This window comes from Candoia aspera, chromosome 7 (genome assembly GCF_035149785.1).
Source record: "Candoia aspera isolate rCanAsp1 chromosome 7, rCanAsp1.hap2, whole genome shotgun sequence".
NCBI classification, from domain to species: domain Eukaryota; kingdom Metazoa; phylum Chordata; class Lepidosauria; order Squamata; family Boidae; genus Candoia; species Candoia aspera.
Window position 1 is genome coordinate 59,387,377 of NC_086159.1, and position 14,054 is coordinate 59,401,430.

Sequence of the window (14,054 nt, forward strand, 5' to 3'; positions counted from 1 at the left end):
AAATAAATAACTCATAGTTTACACTAAGTTATGCTTAGCATTATAGGCAGACATCATAATATATAGTACTAGATTTTAATAACCAAGCTGGTATGCAGCTGAAGGTGTCTGACAGCCATTAATCTATGATGGATTTATTTTTCTGTTATTAGCATACAATAATGGTGATATATGAACCAAGTCAGGCAAATTATGTAACAAAGCAGTATCTAAACTGTGCAAAGTTTCTCACAAGTCACTTTCATATTCCTCTTCCCAGAACCATGTGGATTACTATTCCCATTTAATAAATGAAGAGCTGAAACACATTATTGCAAGTTCTTCAAGGGAATCCAAGCAGCATGCCAGAGCTGGACTGTAAAAACTGGACTGAATACACCATCTTCTTGTCAGCCCTACAGAGTAGGCCAAGTCAGGAAAGAGAGACCACAAGAAATACAAGAACTCATCTTTACTAATATTGGCTATAGTAACAGAATCTTGAAAGCCTGACAGCTTTTGTCCTTCACTTACTCTTATACCAAAGAGAGTCAACATGGGGTAATCTTGAATTTCTCATGCCTTTCCAAGCAAAGTTCATGCTTTTCCCACAGTTATGACAAGTTTCCTTCAAGGCCATCTCCATATGCCTCTACATCTCTGGACCTTACTATCAAAAGCTTCAAGACCATAATCCTGACATCATCTTGAGAAACTTTAAAAAAAAAATAATAATTTCAAAAATCTGCTTATTAATGTTCCATTTTCATCTAATGATTGAACCATTATTTTCCATCAACCAAGTGACAAACAGATCTGTTTCTCTTCTTTAAAGATCAATGAATGGCTCCATGCTTTAAACACCACTGGTATAATTTATCAGGATCCATGTGAGGGCAGTAGTTGCAAAGACAAATAATCATTCACTGTTTATGGGGAGATTAGTTTCAAAACAGACCTTCAAATAAATGGAATTGGATTCACCTGCAAGCTATTTACATCTCTGTATTTTAATGAGTTACTCTAGCCAAAAAGCTGAATGAGCTGTAAAATCCTAACAACAAATCACAGCTATTTCTACCTCTAAGCTAACCTTCCTCAATTTAGCATGCTCCAATTGTGAATTTCCAACATTCAGCCATGGCATTTTCATTTGATATAATGTAATGTCTCTCCTATTTTTTTATCTAATGACTGCCCCTTCCCTGTGGAGTGTTATCTGCTCTTTATAACTCAAGTAAAAAATTACCAAAATGTTCAGTAGGCATCCTTTCACAAGCCTCTGGGGAATGATGCACTCATAGATCACTGTCCCAGCTATTTAGCTTGATGGCACTATAAAAACTTGGAAGTATTTCTATTAGATTAACAAGTGCTTCCTTTAATTAAATCCTCATTTGGAGATAAAACAATTAAGTCACTTATAGAAGAAGCAACCAGTCAACAACGAACAAAAACAGTAGCAAACAGAAATGCTGGAGCAATCTGATACAGCACAATTCAAAAACAGCTTATTTCAAGACTTATGTACTGTTTCAAAGGACTCTCAGCAGCTACTACCATGTAATCAACAGTTTACACATAGCAATTGGATTCATGTACCCACATCTCACCTGGGCAGCAAATAAATGTTTATTTTTTAAATTTATTTATTTTCTATCCCACCTTTACTACTTTTGTAAATAACTCAAGGTGGCGAACATACCTAATACTCCTTCCTCCTCCTATTTTCCCCACAAAAGCAACCCTGTGAGGTGAGTTGGGCTGAAAGAGAGTGACTGCCCAAGGTCACCCAGCCAGCTTTTCTGGGAAGCAGACTGGTGAAACTCTACAGGAGTAAAATTTGGCACTTTGAAGAAACAAGAATATTGATATTTTTGAACTTTGGGGTTAGAGAAGACTCTTGAGAATACCATGCACAACCAATAAAACAAACAAATAGACCATAGAACAAATTAATCCAGAATTCTCACTTGAAACACAAATTACCAGGTTCAAATTATCATATTTTGGACACATGATGCAAAGATCCAGCTCCCTTAAGAAGTCCATAATGCTGGGAAAGATGGAGGGAAAGAGAAAAAGAGGACAATCAACAGCAAGGCAAATAGACTTAATTAAAGCAGTGATGGTGCACTGTTGGAAGACCTAAAGGATCAGGTTGGGGACATATCACCCTGGAGAGTGTCTATCTATATGGACACTATATGACTTTATGGCAATCAATCAATCAATCAATCAATCAATCAAAGCAGCCAATAGTTTACTGATATCCACTCTGATATCTACAAATAGTGCTAAGAAAGACTGATAGAAATTCACAATGACATTTTTTTCAGACTAGAATCTCATAAGGCTACTTCAATACACCTTTGGATATTACCCAAAAAACAGAGCAGCTCTTGTTCATAACTAGATCAATATTTTTCTAATTTGAGAAGATCTGCAGTAGATAACTGGTGATTAAATTATCGCTTCAAGAGAATGTTCTTTTAATTCCAGGCAATGCATAGAGGTGGATGTTTTCCATTTTTCTTATATTATTTTTAAATTTGCTTCTGAAAAACTAGCAAAGTTGTGACAGATGATGAGTACATTAAAAAAAATTAAGTGCCCTTTTAATTCCCTATGAGATGGGTCCTTTGAAATAGAACAGATAAATTATGCTTCAATATAATATGCAATAAAAAAGTAACAGAACCTCAATATAGAAGAGTCAACATCACTAAAAATGTTGCAAACATTTAAGCCAATGGTAATCTAACTTAGAAGAATCACATTCCTTAAGGAAACAGAGAAACTCCTGTTGTTATTTTTTTTTTAAAAAAACAGCTTACTTATCTCTCTTTATATAGTAACCCAACACATGAAGTAGAGGTTCCTGCTAAAGTTAGTTTTATAGTGTACTGGTTTTATATTGGAAGCACTAAAATATGGTTCTCCTTCAATTATAAATATTTCCATTCAAAACTCTCTCGCTTATATCTGCCACCCTACTTTGCATCTAGACCATCTCTGAATATAATAGCTGAAAATAGACAGGAGTTTACAGAAACTGGAATACATCTTCTAAAGGAAGGGCAAACAGATATGGGCTCCAAAAATCTGGAAGACCAATAGGTAATAACAAAGATTTAGAGTTTACTGGTTGCCTTTAGTGTCAAGTCATGGTTGTCTGGATTTTTGCAGCCCAGATCTGGTAGTCCTAATATGAAACAATTCTAGGATTATAGCTAATAGCAGTTAGCCTTTCTTCTTTTTCTTTAAGTTATTTTAATTAAGAATATGTCTTTTAAAACAAAAAGTTTATTAGCAACAATAGACACTTCCTACAAATAAAAAAGAGACTCATTCAGTAAGACTTGGATAATGGCTACAATTCTGAAAAGCTCTGAAATTTTGCTGATATACATGAGATATCCAGGTTTAACTGGGATTTCTCAACAGTGGCTACAGTTTTGCATCTAATCTACTATAAATTATCAGAAAAATGGGACAGCTTATGTTTACTTATTGGTAATAAAGGAATTGGATACTTACATTCTAAAGCATGATAAAGTAATTCAAAATCATCCTTTGTTTTAGGATGCATTCTTCGATTATACTCCCTTAGCATATTTAATTCCTTCTCTCTCTGTTTTCTTAGTTCTTCTTCCCTTTCCCATTCCATTCTCAACCTTAATTGTTCTTTTAGTTTGTTTACCCATTGAATAGCTAGCCATCGTCGATAATAGGTTTGTAACACAATTGTCTATACATAGGGAGAGGGAACAAAGTGCAATATTTAGTATTTGAAGAAAGTGTAAAGTTGTACAATATTTCAGGTTTCTACAAGAGCAGTGTTTCTGCAAAGTTCTGTCAATCGAGCAGTTCATGTCACACTAGCCAATTTTAAGTGATTTTTCACTAGAAAAGGACTTAACCACCAGTAATACCTGAATGGCCACCATGTAAGGTGTTGGGTGGTCATCCAATATGCTTCAAGAGTCAGATTCATTACTTCAGAAAATCTTCAACTCATTCTTAGTTCCAAACCATGATTCAAGAAAACCAAAACTGTCCTCCCATTATCTAGCACTGGAAAAACAAATGTCTAAAGATTATTAAAAGTTTCTTCATTTTTATGAGAAAGGGACAGAATTTGCATAAAAGTTAGAATAATAAGAGGGAATGGAGCATGCCAAAGTTCATAAAAATCTGTTCAGGACATTCCAAATTGTTGGAATCTTGGTGATCACTAAGCTTGGTTTTCTTGCAAAGTTTTGGTGCCAAATTATGTAATATTGTCTGTAATGTCATCCTTAACGGGTCATAACTTTCTTGCTTTCAACCAAAAGACAACATATTTACAATAAAGCTGGATTACTATGAGGGATAATGCTTTCTAAATAACATAAAAATTAGGGCTTGAGTTTTCAGACTATATTCCTTTACAATCTGCCAGGCTCACTCTGATTTGAGAATGGATGTATTAAAGAACTAAGAGCCAAAAAAGCATTTTTCCCCTCCTTTTCTGACACAGCTGTACAGCACTGCAGCAGCTGTGTCAGAAAAGGAGGGGAAAAATGGTTTTTTGGCTCTTAGTTCTTTAATACATCCATTCTCAAATCAGAGTGAGCCTTGCAATTATCAATTTGGGGGCCAGAACCTGAAGGCTTTTGAATCAAAACAGGAAGATATGGGTCCAGTCCCACTTTGGATATGTTAAAATCTATCCCAACCTGCCTTGATTTGGGTGTCATCCTGAGTCAGAGTATGATTTCACTATATTTGTGAAATGGAAGGGAAGAAAAGTCTGTCATTCATTAAAATAAATTCTAAACTCTGTGAAAAAGTATGTTACAATATGATCTTTAGTACAACCACGACTATGTTCAGTGATGCTTAATTTATGAAGGATTGTAGGTTTAAGGAGGGGGGCATTGGGAATGCTTGCATATTTAAACTAGCTTGCTTATGTACCCTGATGAAGTTATGTTTTGTTCTCAGTCCCCCACTGCAAGGTGAAATAAAAGCAACATTTTGCTAAGCAGTATATTTTCATTAGTGAGTGAGTTTGGTGTAGTGGTTAAGGCATCAGGCTTGAAACCGAGAGACTAAGTTCTAGTCCCACCTGAAACACAAAGCCAGTTGGGTGACCTGGGGCCAGTCACTCTTTCTCAGCACTAGGAAGCAGGCAATGGCAAACCACTTCTGAAAAACCTTGCCACGAAAACTGCAGGGACTTGTCCAGGCAGTCTCTGAGAATTGGACATGATTGAACGGATTAAAAAAATATATTTTTTTCATTGTTAGATTTGTGACTGCCTCATGTGCCAAAGTGTGATATCTCAAATGTAAGAGATCCTGAATGGCAGCATCTTAACTGATGAATACCTCAGTAACACAAAGGAAATGCAAATATTAAATATTTCAGAGGGCAGGAAAATGTAAAATGAATTTAAATCTATCATAACTTTTCCTAGAAAAGATTTTGGACATTTTCCAAAATTGCTTTCATCTCATGGAGCACTTGAAAATAAATCCTAAAGCACCAGTGATTCATAGACCACAGTTTAAGAATCAGTGAAAGGATAAAATGCTCTGCTGGCAAAAACAAACAAGCAAGCAAAACTGTAAGTTGTTTTAAATGGATCTTCCAAGTTCTTTGACAAATAAAAGAATAAACAAAGTTGGCCATAACTTCAGTACTATATATAATACAAATATAGCTACATTTCAAATGTAGCTCTCTACCTTCTCATTTGTTAGAATATTTAAAAGAAAAAAATGTATATTAAAAAGAATTTGGAATTTGCTTTGAAATGAAAGATTCAAATTTCACATGTCTGAAACACACTGCAATCTCAAACACACACATACATACAAACACTCAGAAGAAGGTACGATACACCAGACCAGGAGAGGATAGGAGGCATGCTGTTCCTTTAACCAACCCAAATAACTTGCTTAACTGATTAGATTTAGCTTCCAACAATCCTGGGCTTATTTGGAGCTAAGCTAACTTGCAATAATATTTCAGAACAGTAGAAATGGAGTCCTTGTGGAGTCAGTGATATATAAATGTGATTAATAAATTGGGTGTATACATACATGAGCCCAATTTAGATTAAGGGCTTTAATCACAGAGAAGTGTGCAAAATTACAGTCTTTTTGTTCAATGATAATCTTTCAGTTGACTGTATACTTACTGCATTAAGTCGTTGTGCATGATATTCATCAGCTGTCACATATTCTTTTGGTTCTATAAGCTTATCAGTGATATTTGACACATAAACACCAATTTTCGTCATTTGTGTGGAAGTTGTATTTCTGGTCTGTTGTAATTTTCTTCTTTCTACCACTGTCTAGAATTAAATAAAAGTATTAATTTTAAGAAGGTTGAGCATTCTTTGTATAAATTAATTAAACTGAATCAAAAGCTAATTTACAAATTCATTAAATTAACAAATATATAGAATTATGGAATGAAATTATTTAATTATCAGCTTCTAACATACTGGAACACATTAAACTTCCAAATCAGTTTTTCCTGCATATATCTCAGGGTCTTCATTCTTTCATGAACATACCTGTGTTGACCTACAGAACTCTTCATATTCTTTGTCTGGATGTTTTTTGGGATCTGTCTGTGATCCTGCATTATGGTATTCTGTTCCTGTTTGCTTATGTCTAAATCCACCCAAGAATGGTTTTTCAAACATTGGTCTTTTAATTTCTATAGAAACTTCCTGAAATGTGTCTGGCTCTGTTCAAATAAAATAACGTTGTTAAATTATACCCAACACTATGCAACATTTAACCAGACTGCATACTTGAAGTTTGTTCTTTACCTGTTTGAACTCGAACAGTTATAACATCAGGCATGTAGAATTCATGCAGGAGTTTGTATGCTTTGATTGGAAAGTTTTCTTCATCCACTGAGAACATATCCAATTGTATTGTCCCATTAGGTTGCGCACCAAGATTCCAGAGGGTTTCATAATTTTCAATTGTTCTCCCTAAAAAGAAAAAGGAAAATGATGATTGTTAGGTTTCACAATGAATTAAGAGATCCCTTATTTTTGTTTCTTTGATCATTTGACTAAGGGAATGCCATTCTATACCACAACTTGTAATTTCTTTAAAAATTACAAAGATTTCCTTTTCCACCTTCTCCACAAGTCCCTGGGGGTTCTCAAACAATTATGCCTCCTTAATAGGAATGGGCACTGAATGACAGGATAATTACATAGTGGCGGCAGATTTCAATTTGAGAATAGCACTTGAAGGCCAAAATCAGTAGAGCAACTCCTCCTTTAACAGCTACCTCCTTTAGGGACTGTTTGGAAAGAGGACAAAAAAAAAAAATCTGTGCCTGACAACAAAAGCCTTCAATGTGAAACTGATTAAGGTCTGGTCAGTTTCATACCACAGTGCCAGCAGGCCAGAGAGCTTTAATCAATTAATTAAGGTCACAGAGCTGAGCTTGTTAACTTGCAGTTAGCAGTTAGGGAAGTCAGTGGACAAAAGCAGCTCAGGAACAGATAGCTTGTTTAAGCAATTTCTCTGCCCTGCAAGGGGGAAAAAAATCTGTGGGGGGGGGGGAATGGGTCAGGCACAGGATACTCTAGGAGAGAACTTTATCTAAATGAGACAGCAGCAACCAGAGATCTTCACAGTCTCTCTGTGTCACGTGCTTGCTTAGCAACCATTTTGCTTCCAATTTAAGGAATGGATTGTAATCACTAAACGAGGGAGAGTGTATAGCAATTTGGGAGTTTTTCAGTACACTATATTCAGTCACCTTTGGAGTTTCAACTATGCCCAATCACTGCTTGAATTTCTGTAAACTTATTGAACGATATTCTTCCTTCATGTACACATGGACTTCTGTTATTACTTAACAAACAAATAAATGTTTCTACTGAACAATATTGCCATATTTGAGATCCTTTCTATGTTCATATATATTAAAAAAAACACAAAAAACCTCTTATTGATACAAACCTAGCAACATAAATTGTAAAACATCCAGCGGTATTTTTAATCGCTTTGCAAAGTACTGCTTGATTTGCTCCACATTTTGGTTAATGTTAAAAGACTTTGTGAAAATCTGGATATCGGGATGTAGCATGAATTTAACTGAAAAACAAATACATCAATCCATTATTATAGTTCTTCATTAATTTCATTCTTAGTCTCTAGTCAATTAAGAAGAATTAAATGTTGAGGGTGCAATTTTTCTTTTTTTGTCTCTTCACAGCAATTAAAATCAATCAATTTTGTTAAGGCAAAAAATTAAGTAATATTTATTTATTATGCAGTTATCCGGCCACCCACCTTGCAATCAGCTCTGGATGGCAAACATAAAACCAAACAGAAAAACAACAGAAGAATGACAAAATAGTGAAGTAAAAATGATCAAGCAGATCAAACACAGGCCAAGCTCCATTAACATTCTGGCCCTAAGGTTTGAGGAGAGAGCCAAGTCTTCAAAGCTTTCTCAAAGACCAACAGGATCAGGGCAGTCCTAACTTCAGGGGGAGGCTGTTCAGTATGGCAGGGGCTGTAACAGAGAATGTGATTTTCTTCCTAGGTCCCATAAGATGACACTGTTAAGATGACAGGGTTTCACAGAAGGGGCCTGGAACATGCCTATTCTGCTGGATTAGTTTGGATGGACAGAAACCATCTGAAACAGACAATCCCTCAAGCATCCTTGAGCACATTGAAAGCAACTTGCTCCTGGAGGAATCGCTACTCCATAAACGCCCAGGAAAAGGAGCATTTCTTAAGCTGTCATACAGCAACATCAGAATCCCTCAGAGGTGTAATGACTGAAGCTCCATAGTAGCAATAGAAGCAAATAATAAAATAAAATAAGATAAGATAAGATAAAATAAAATAAAAAACCACCTACCCAAACTTCTTTGACAGCTAAATAGAAATTAGCCTTTTCTGTTAACAACTGCAATAGCTAAATAGGAGTTTCTGTATTTCTAAACTACAGTAGACTCACTCTCAAGCAACCAGCAAAAAAATCGAATAAATAATACAGTAGACTCTCAGTTAACCGGAACTCACTCTCAAGCAACCAGCAAAAATCAAATAAATAATACTTTAAATAAAATTTAATAGTAACTCTCAAGCAACCAGAAACTACATTTATCCGGCATCTACCAACCCCCATGGGTGCCAGTTAACTGAGAGTCTACTGTATTCATATTAATAATTAAATTTGGCAACAAGGATACACAGTGATTAGTTACATATCAGAACAGGAGCAGGAAGATATGGAATTAAATCCCATCTGCCATTAGAATTACTAGGTGATATGGGCCCAGTAATATACTCTCAACTTCAAGTATCTCAAAAGCTATTATTTGGACAAAATGACAATGAAAGAAGAGTTTCTTAGACTAAAATGGTATCAATGCATTTTGATATTGTATTTCACTAACATGACATTCTACAACAGTCCACCTTTTTAGAAAATTTTGTTAAAATAGTGAGAATTAATCAGACACTATGAAAAAGTGAGAAGTGGGAAAATATTTCTGTAGTATTTAAAGGAAGAAGTAATTATTTATAAACACTTTTCCCAACATGGCATTCTCCAATTTGTTGGGCCTGTAATTCCCTGAATTTCCAGCCAAAAATTTGAGATGAGTTGGGGAAGGCTGACTGCCATATCTGACATAATGTATACCTGTGATGATAGCATTTTCTACACTTTCTGAAATTTCAGAACAACAGGCTTCTGCAACAACAGCTGCTAAACCAGGAAGATGTTCAGAAACACCTTCAAAGACACCTTTACTTTCAAATGCCAAAGCACCCTCAACTCCAGTTGGTTGAATTTCCTGGACAAAATCTTGGAACAGTGAAACATCTTTCTGAAAATCTGGGAGTACTCTGTCCAACCCCAATGTCAATCCTTCAGCTGCAGCCAGACCACCAACTAGCTCTTCCTCTCTGGCTGGTTCCTTGGCTGTGGTTTGATCTTCTGCAGCATCTATCCTCTGCAACTGCTCCTCAGCAACACCTACATTCTGTGCTGGTTCCTGACTAATGTTCTGGTCCTCAAATTCATCTAGCCCTTGTACTTGTTCTGTAGCAGCATCCTGCTGTTGCATTGGTTCCTCAGAAACACCCAGTTCTTGTGTTGTTGATTCAGGGGTGTCTTCCTGCCTTGACGGTAGACCTGCGTCATTCAAGTGTATTGTATCCGTCTGCTCCTTGGTAGAATCTTCAACATCTGTAATTTCTTCTGTTTGTTTTACGATAGAAGTGTCCTCTACAGCTTGATCTTCATTATCTGCTTCAGCCAGATCATTTGCCTCTTCTTCTGGATCAGCCATTTGCCTGAAAGGAGTATACATTTTTAACTGTCAAGTAACACAAACAGCAAAATGTACAAGAAATGTGATTTTAAATTTAAACATATTGTTAGTATGCAGTCTTAACTGACTGATAGCCCTTGTATTCTCAGACAGACTACAAAATCAGTAGTACAAAAGCAAAATCCTTCTGACCAAACCCATCTGTACTTTGTAATCTTAACAAGTGACTTGTACATTTACAGTTCAGCATATTTAAGCAATTTAAGTCATATTTTAACCACTTGAAATAAATCTGATAATGCTTGCAACTTCCAAAGATCATGGCCTGCAAATACCCAGCTAACATTCCCAATAGCTCAACTCCTCTGGAGACTATCAGGTTTGAAAATACTGATTTATAATTTTATCCCTGTGCAAGGTTTTCTTCTTTGCCCATTTCTTAGTTGCAGCTCCAATATTCTTTTGTGTTCTGCATGTTAGAAACAAAAAGTAAAAAAAAAGCATTATAAAGATTATAAAGACTAAGTTTTTTTTAAAGCCATTTTTCTTAATCAGTATCTCAGAATTAATCATCCTTATATTAACATTAGTTCATTTTAGAAAGGCAGTAGCAGAGCTTTTGAACAGCATGGAATGACAGTATCATTTTTGTCACTTAATTTTTAATTAAGGGTGAATAAGTAAAGAAAGGGAAATATTTTAAAAACCTCTGAAAGCATTATGGTATTATGCAAATACCATAGAAGAATATCTGCTCATGAACATAATGCCAGTTTAGCATAATTTGACACATCTTATTTCTTAGGAGATAACAGAGCACTAAAGATTTCTAATGATAAAAAAATAATAAAAACCCAGCCAAATTTTGCAAAATGCTAACAGTAGACACTACGGTACCAAAATATTTTTATTAATTCAAGTTTTCCAGTAATTTCCCCTTTTAATTCTAGTGTCATACGGAACTGGCTTAAATGGGTTGAAGTAATACATTCTCCCACAGACCTGGATAACCTCTTTACTAAAAGCTATACCTTGTTTTATTTATTCTTTTGTTTGTTCAATTTATATAGCTGCCCATCTCACATACATGACTGGGCTGCTCACACAGTTAAAAAAAAACAAGAAATAAGGAACAAACAGAAATAAGTAAGCAAAACAAGAAATCCATTAAAAATCAATGAAACAATGAAAAACAATGAAAATCATAAAACACTGTCTGCAGGAGACAGTAATCCATACCTGACAAATAACCATTTGACAGGATCCAGATCTCCACCAGATCTCCAGGCCCAATGGCAAAGCTATGTCTTTAGGGCCTTCCAAAAGGCCAATAGGGTCAGAGCCAATTGGAAGGGGATGATAGTGCAAAGAGCAGGTTCCTTTTTTTTAAACAGGGCTAAATCTTATGACCTTTGCTATAACTTGAAAACGTGTATGATATATTTGTCTGAAAATCTTAAACAAGCTTCAAGAGTAAATTGCTAGTTACAAGGAAGTGATAATGACGGAAATAACATCAATGAAGCTTTAAACACTATTTACCAGTCCTGAATTTAGAGAGTAAGAAACTATTTCCATATTGGCATTTCTGAAAACAAAAACACTTGAGAAACTTTTGCACAGCTAATCTGTGTATCATCTGTAAACCATAGCTGTGTTCAAGTATAGAACCTGCTTTCCAAAAGTATTTCCAAAAAACACAAAACTGTAGGGCTATGCTTCAAGGTCAGCGTATAATTCTGTCTTTCAGATTTCCCCTCTTCCTCAATATAACAGTGTTACAGTAACAGCTGTTTCAAATCATTAGCTAAGAATGCTTCCAGATGAGCCAATAGTGAAATTGCCTTGTTATTCATGGAATTTTAAGGAAGTATGTACATAGGTGTATGTTTCAGACATTGTTACCTTCCATTTGTCATGCATTTTTCGCAGCATTCTATTACAGAGCAAAGAACAAACTTTTGAAAGAATTTCATCCTCAATCCCACTTTTAACAGTGGACAACACCACAAAACCGTGTCTAAGCACCTTGCCCTTCCTGCAACATGGAATGAATCTGGTTCCACCCTGCTGCATCACCTTGGGTTAGACCAAAAACAAATAGAAGAGGTTTCATTTTTATCCTTTTTTAAGGTGGTGGACACAGGATGCTACACTGCCAAGATCATACCTTGTTCCACGCTGTGTGCATTTCAGAAAATGGTCCCAAAATTAATTAAGAAGGTTCTTTTTTTCTTTCAAAGATGCTTTTTAGAAGCTCATACAGGTAGTCCTCACTTAATGACCGTTCATTTAATGATGGTTCAGACTTACGATGGTGCTGAAAAAACCAACTTACAACCGGTGATCACACTTATGACCATTGCAGTGTCCCTGCAATCATGTGATCATGATTTGGACGCTTGGCAACTGATTCGCATTTATGACCATTGCAGCATCCTGTGGTCACATGATCGCCATTTTCCACCTTCCCAGCCAGCTTCTGGCAAGTAAAATCAATTTTGCATGAACTGTATGATTTGCTTAATGACCACGTGGTTCGCTTACTGACCACAGTGATTTGCTTAATGACCACCGCAAAAAAGGTCATAAAATCAGGTCGTATTTGCTTAATGACCACTTCACTTAGCAGCCAAAATTCCAGTCTCAATTGTCGTCGTTAAGCGAGGGCTACTGGTACTCATTCAACTATTTCTTATGGTGATGATCCTGCTTGGGGTCTCTCCTATAGCATCAGTTCAGTACACAAATCAATTTGTTCAACCTTGTCATGTGAAAATAATGACATGCCCCATTACTCTCAAAATGTATTCTGCATGCTCCTTTATTAACTCACAGGTAAGCTTATTTTAATCCTTAAAACTCTGTGCTCATTTAAGCAACAGCAACACATATAACTGAAAGGATATACTGCCCAACTATGCTTCTCACCTTAGTAAAGTAGCATCTTTGGATGTTCTGTTTTGAGCAGCTACTAAAAGCATGGACTCCAAAAGACACCCTTCTGCTCCTGACTACCACACATGCTCACAAATGCTATCAGAACTGGATTGCTAACAGATGGCAGATACAGAAGGCTCTTGTTCCTTTTTGGCCCATCAAAAAGTGTTTGTCTGTCAGTGAGCACATCGATTACGTCCATTTGTTTCCGCTGTCTTGTGCTTGTTTCCCCCAAATGGTTTAGGATGAGGGTTATCAATCCATGGTTGATGGTTACTTCTGCTAATTTATGTACCCACCCATGCTGTACCACCACCCGTCTGTCACTTTGTCGTACTGTGGTGGCTTGCGTGTAGCTATGATGCTGGAAGCTATGCCACAAGTAGTTCTACTACCAAAAGGGTCACCCATGGTGCACAGGTTTCAGCAGAGCTTCCAGACAAAGAACAGACTAGGGAGCAAGGCCCGGCAATCTACCCCCGAAAATGTGCCAGTGAAAACCCTACGGATTACAACAGAACGCTTTGCGATATAGTGCTGGAAGACGAGCCCCTCAGGTTGGAAGGCACTCAATATACTACTGGGGAAGAGCTGCCTTCTCAAAGTAAAAGATAAAGGTTTCCCTTGACGTAAAGTCCAGTCGAGTCCGACTCTAGGGGGCGGTGCTCATCTCCGTTTCAAAGCCTTGGAGCCGGCATTGTCCATAGGACACTTCCGGGTCATGTGGCCAGCATGACGACTCGGAATTAGAGCCGACTTTAATGACGCGGATAGAGTAAAGCCTCCAGGACCTTCATTTGCTGATGTGGC

At 36.5% G+C, this 14,054-nt stretch overlaps 1 protein-coding gene across 1 annotated transcript in view; it reads right to left on the minus strand.

The window, feature by feature from the left end:
* Positions 1-10,419, minus strand: part of IQUB (IQ motif and ubiquitin domain containing) — a 38,072-nt gene extending 27,653 nt beyond the window's left edge. The window contains exons 1-6 of the mRNA XM_063309559.1: positions 9,671-10,419; positions 7,969-8,103; positions 6,813-6,980; positions 6,552-6,727; positions 6,171-6,326; positions 3,520-3,730 (exon numbers count right to left, since the gene is read on the minus strand). Coding sequence (XP_063165629.1) covers positions 3,520-3,730; positions 6,171-6,326; positions 6,552-6,727; positions 6,813-6,980; positions 7,969-8,103; positions 9,671-10,343 — 1,519 coding nt within the window. The 5' untranslated portion in view covers positions 10,344-10,419. The remainder of the gene's footprint in view (positions 1-3,519; positions 3,731-6,170; positions 6,327-6,551; positions 6,728-6,812; positions 6,981-7,968; positions 8,104-9,670) is intronic.
* Between the last annotated feature and the right edge of the window lie 3,635 nt (positions 10,420-14,054).